The sequence below is a fragment of the Terrapene carolina genome, unplaced genomic scaffold, assembly GCF_002925995.2.
Source record: "Terrapene carolina triunguis isolate 2854851 unplaced genomic scaffold, T_m_triunguis-2.0 Scaffold62, whole genome shotgun sequence".
Taxonomy (NCBI): Eukaryota; Metazoa; Chordata; order Testudines; family Emydidae; genus Terrapene; species Terrapene triunguis.
Window position 1 is genome coordinate 56,190,219 of NW_020664413.1, and position 5,769 is coordinate 56,195,987.

Consider the following 5,769-nt stretch of genomic DNA (forward strand, 5'->3'; position numbering starts at 1 on the left):
AATCATACATTAATTCTCATAGTACATTATAAAATCCAGCTCCTACAATTCTGCAGCCATCAAAGATCTGGTCTCCTGCTTCACTGGATCTGAGTGCCCCTCGCTCGCTGGCAAACCCAAACTCTTCTTTATTCAAGCCTGCCAAGGTAAGAGAGGGCAGAAAAGTATCCCAGTGAAAGAAGATTCCTCTCGACAGCTGGAGACAGATGCTTTACCCTTGCCTTCCATTCCTGACTGGGCTGATATCCTCATTGGTATGGCTACAGTGGAAGACTTTGAGTGCTACAGATACATAGAGAAAGGCAGCGCCTTCATTCAGTGCCTCTGCAAGGAAATAGAGTCTTTCTGCCCACGGTAAGTACTATTCATATTCCCCATTTTAATAGCACATAGAGGACTGATGAATTTGTCCCAGAAACACTTTCTTAAACTAGCTTAGTAGAAACCCATTGACAATAGTACTTTCCACTTACTGTATATAGCACTTTGCATCTTCAAAGCACTGCATGTTCATTAATTAGACCTCACAACCCCTCTTTCACGTCGCTAAGTGTGTATTGTTATTCCTGTTTTACAAATAAGACCGACTTAAAGTGACTTGCCTGAGGTTACATGAATCAGCAGCATAGCCAGGATTATATTGCTGGACCTTCAGACGCCCAGTCCCCAGCTCAATCCTCCACACTGTGCTCCCTCCCCAGCTGTATCCTGTATAGTATTTTACAATATTAAATGACCAATGATTTTGTTCTTGCAATGGGAATTAATGGGAGTCAGTGGAAGCAGGCAAATCTTTTTAGTAAAGAACAATGGCAAGAACCTCTCTTCACTAGGCTGCTGGTCTATAAAAAAAGAATTGCTAGTGGTTTGGTTTAGAAATGAAGGGAAATGGTGTCTGGTGATAAGTCTTGTGTAGCATCATGGAGAGCTGGGTGAGGGATTGGATGATGTGTTCATTTGTTTCTCCATATTATCTAAATGCTGTTCCTAACTAGTACCAAGAGGGAAGACTAATGTCACTTGGTATAAAAACTTATACTGAGTGGCCTTTCTGAAATTCTTTTTTCTTCAGATATATGTGGAGTGTAATGGTTACATAGTAGAGTATTCAAACTGGGGGACTAGCCAGTAGTACGGGGAAGCCATTGTCCTTGTCCCAAGGGATCATGGTATCAAGCAAACATGGATAACTTCCCAGACCAGCCTCAAAGGCCTAGTTTGAAAGTACCATGTATTTCTATGTAACTCTTTTTTTCCTTGTAATGTGTTTAAGGTACGTGGATCTGCTGACAATCCTGACACAAGTCAACAAAAAAATGGGAGAAAAAGAGTTTAATGGGAAAAAGCAGATGCCAGAAATAAAATCAACCCTGCGGAGGAAACTGATCTTCCAGGTGCCAACGCTAGACAATTAACCAACCAATAAGAAGTCTGAGATACACTAAATTAGGAATTTTGGGATGGATTCAACTTGCAGTTCCAAAAGACAAATGGACTGGATTTGTTCAGTTAGGTCCCAGTCCTGCAAGGTACTGAGGGCCCTCAACACTCAGATCTCCATCTCTGCAATGGCTCAGCGTCCTGACTTCCAGATCTGCAGCTGTCCAAGTCACCAAATGTGCGTAAGCAAAGGGGCTGAGTGACTGACTTGCATCTGTCTACTTTAGTAGGAGTTGAGAGTGCTCAGCACCTTCTAGCATTGACCCCTTGGTCCTGATTTCAAATGAAGACGCACTCTGCAAAATCTTGATTCCCAAACAATGAGGAATTGTACAGTTTCCATTTGTCAATGTTATTCATAGATGATAAGGCCAAAAGGGACCATTGTGATTATCAGGGATCCTAGTTTTCTGAGATAAGAAAATCCCCAAAATTCTCCAGTAAAAAAACATAAAAATCCGTATTTTTCCACAATTAAAATTAAATGCTGAATTTTAGTTTCTCTAGCCACAGTATGTATAGGTATCAGTTGAACGCAATGTTTCATTGATATATTTACAATTTTTAAAGCAAGTTCAAAGCCTACCTGTGCCATTGGGGGGAGGGATAGCTCAGTGGTTTGAGCATTAGCCTGCTAAACCCAGCGTTGAGTTCAGTCCTTGAGGGGGCCATTTAGGGATCTGGGGCAAAAATCTGTCTGGGGATTGGTCCTGCTTTGAGCAGGGGGTTGGACTAGATACCTCCTGAGGTCCCTTCCAACCCTAACATTCTATGATCAAACACTATAATAAAATAAAATTAATAGAATTGCAATTTGTATTTTTTACCTGTACCAAATATTTGTATGTCTGTATTCTATATTTTCAGAAAATTGTGGGGTTTTTTTAATGCATAAACACTTGAATGATACAGTCACAGTGAAGTGTTTCTTTACTGTTGATGGTCCTGCAAGTTCAGCCTCTTGTTTTCATTTCTTTTCATTCAGTTTGTTTAGCACTTTCCATGTGTTCTACAACTGCCTGCCTTTGAATGTAATCTATAGCCTTGCTGCATACAGAACAGAACAGGACATTACCATCAACGTGAAATTTTTCCTTGCCAAACTCAGTGACACAGTCTTTAGGGGTGATTTTTAAAGTTTTTGGCCTCTTTTCATAACTTTAATTACTCACGTCTGGAGGATGAAGTGAAATTTGAGATGCATTAAAACGCAAACCCCTATATGCTGTTGAGTAACCTCTATACACTGGAAGCAGTTTATTGGAGTATGTTTAGCTATGTAAATTTAAAATGCATTCAAAAATCAACCACAAGAGGGGGAGGTTGCACGCATTGAATAAGTGACACCGGTACTTTCAGTAAAATTTAGTTAATAGTTAATATATGTTTTTATTTTTTCACAAAATGTAAAAACTGTTTTTTTACAGAAAATCTCTAAATTCTATGTTTTTCCGTGGCAAATGGATTTCTAGGATCCCTGGTGATCATCTGGTCTGACCCTCCTGTATTGGAGACATAGGACTTTCCTGAATTAATTCCTGTTTCAACTAGAGCATAACTTCTAGAAAAACATCCCGTCTTGGTTTACCAAAATCCATCTTTACTATCTCAACCCGTGCCCTTCCTGACCCCCCCTCACCTCCAAAAAACCTTCCTTGATTTGCCTTCTTGATCTACAGATCTGATCCTGGGAAGATTCCACATGGTTCAGACACAGTTTCCATTACCTGCATGGACAGAGAAAATTAAGCTATACATTAGCTAGGGGATCAGGTCTATCGCATGGTTCTCAGGGGAAAAAAAGTCCCTTTGTACAGTGACCATTTAATTAAATCCGCAAGCAGGAAACCACCATTTTAATCATGTTTTGCATTTGTACTTTTTTTACTTAAGGAAATGTTGATTTCTCATTAGTTGGTAACCACCAAAGCCTGTTGACTTGCAACTAAATATAGCCTTTACACTAAATTTGGTGGTAATTTTTGCTAACTGGGAGGATACACTATATCTGTGCATATTTATTTAAGCAACAATATAGCTTAACTTATATTTATTCAGCTTCTTTGTTTTGACATTTTTGATTGTTAGAAAATGGTGAATGAGGCATTTTGTTTTTAGTAGATGATTAATTTTTTTATTTGTGACCTTTGTCACACTCTATTTGGGTGGAAATTCAAATTAAATTAAAATTCAGAAAAATAGCATTTTATTGTTTTTATTAAATAAAATGACCTTAAAAGTGCATAAGAAAAAAGTTTATCAAACCATTTAAACCTAACCAATTTATTAAACAAAGGCAGTATTATCTGTGGTTAATGAATTTACCTGATTTGTTTCTGGTTACCATGTCCTTCAAGATTTTAGAACTAGTAGATCTTACTCTCTTAAACTTACTTTTTATTCATAGAGTGGAAGAGAAAAACAGCATTCCTCCTTTTTCAACTTCCAATTGGGTTCTTAACTTTGAATGAGCTAGTACATGAACTGAACTAGTTGAATAAATTGAAATGAAGAAAATATTCTCTCTGCACCTATAGAAGATTCAAATTTGTTTAGCACTTTAAAAAAAATGTATTTGTATCCACCCAGACAGTGACCAAGGAACAGGATGATAATATAACACTTTGCACTTCTCTAGCTCCTTCCATGTGAAGGGTACTGATGGGGGAGTGGGGAGAGAGATAGAAAATATAGGACAATTTGCCCGTTTTTAAGAAAAAGTCAGGACACCTGCAGGAAGGCTTAAATACGGGACATCTCGTCACCCTAGCTATGTTACAGAAAGGAGCAGTATGTCTTACAGAGGGTAATAAGCACATCAGTGGAAGGGGTTATGATTATGCCATAGTTATAAGCAACCTAGTGATCCGTTGGATTCTAACATTTGATTATTTATTAAAACATCTATCAATCATTTACTAATCCTTTATAAATATATTAAGGTTCCATTTATAAACCTCGTGACTAAGAGAATAGTGTCATGATGCCTTTAAATTAAACATTCTTTTCTATTCCTAAAGATAAGGTTAAATCTGTGAAGTTTCTAGAGGTTAGCCTTGTCTCTCCTATACTTGGAGTTCCTTTGCAAATTCTTCAGATTGGATTACAACAGCTGCACATGACACTTACTTGACACTTAGGGTATGGCCACACTTGCAGATGTAGAGCGCTGTGAGTTAAATCCACCTTCGTAGAGCACAGTAGGGAAAGTGCTGCAGTCTGTCCACACTGACAGCTTCAAGCGCACTGGCAGCATTGGGACCGGTGCATTATGGGCAGCTATGCCAGCATGCAAGTGACGGCAACGTGCTTTTCAAATGGGGGTGGGGTGGAGTGTGACAGGGAGTGTGTTGTGTGTAGGTGGGGGGAGAGAGAATGGGTTTTTGGGGTGCTGAGAGTGTTTCAGCACGCTGTCTTGTAAATTCAGACCCCCCCTCCACCCCCCCTTCTCTCTCTCACTCACTCAAAGCAAACAGTAAATGTTTGCTTTTCTCAGAGCTGATAAGCAGCTGGCTTCTCCGCAACGGAGCTTTGAAAGGGCATTTCCGCATTCCTGCAGCCGATTTCACAACAATGACAAGAGTGGCCACTTGACTTAAGGGGATTATGGGATGTTTCTGGAGGCTGATCACAGCGCAGTAACTCAACACCTCGTCCACACTGAGGCTGCGGCGCTCCAGCGGGGGCGCAGCAAACGTTATTCCACTCGCTGAGGTGGAGTACCAGCAGCGCTGTAGCTGTGGAGTCAGAGCGCTCTGCGTGCCTTGCCAGTGTGGACGGGGAGTGAGGTAGGGCGCCTGGGGCTGCTTTATTGCGCTGTAACTCGCAAGTGTAGCCAAGGCCTTACTCAGCATATACTTTCAGATGCAGTTGTCTGGAATGTGGATGCTGTTGGAAAGCGGGAAATGCTGAGATTAAGTGTGGTAGGAACCGACAGTTGTTCTGTAATAAAAGTAAGAGAAACCCTCACAGAACAGCAGTGAGATTTATCTTGAATTTTATTTGCTGCTTCTGTGACCATGGGTTTTAGGTGATTTACCTCCCCCCTTCTCCCCCCCATGTATGTGAACTGTTCTTGAAAGTTCTACAGGATGCCTGCTGCCCAAACCAAAAAGAATATAATCTCTTTGTGTTACTATATGACAAGTATCAGACTTCAGGTTTGTCTGTGTAATGCCTAAGACTGTGGTCAAGATTCTCAGGATAGCTAGTGATTTTGGTGCCTCAATTTTTGGGGGTCCAATTCAAGAAAGAGACTTGAGTCACCCTCCAAAAATCAGATTGTTGCTGGCACAGAGGTGCCCGAGGCAAAGCAACAGGGGTTCGTGG

General features: G+C 40.4%; 1 protein-coding gene across 1 annotated transcript in view; it reads left to right on the forward strand.

The window, feature by feature from the left end:
- The window catches only part of LOC112116529 (caspase-8-like), a 13,868-nt gene extending 12,252 nt beyond the window's left edge, over positions 1 to 1,616 (forward strand). Inside the window, exons 10-11 of the mRNA XM_026647775.1 lie at positions 47 to 354; positions 1,274 to 1,616. Coding sequence (XP_026503560.1) covers positions 47 to 354; positions 1,274 to 1,415 — 450 coding nt within the window. The 3' untranslated portion in view covers positions 1,416 to 1,616. The remainder of the gene's footprint in view (positions 1 to 46; positions 355 to 1,273) is intronic.
- Positions 1,617 to 5,769: the final 4,153 nt, after the last annotated feature.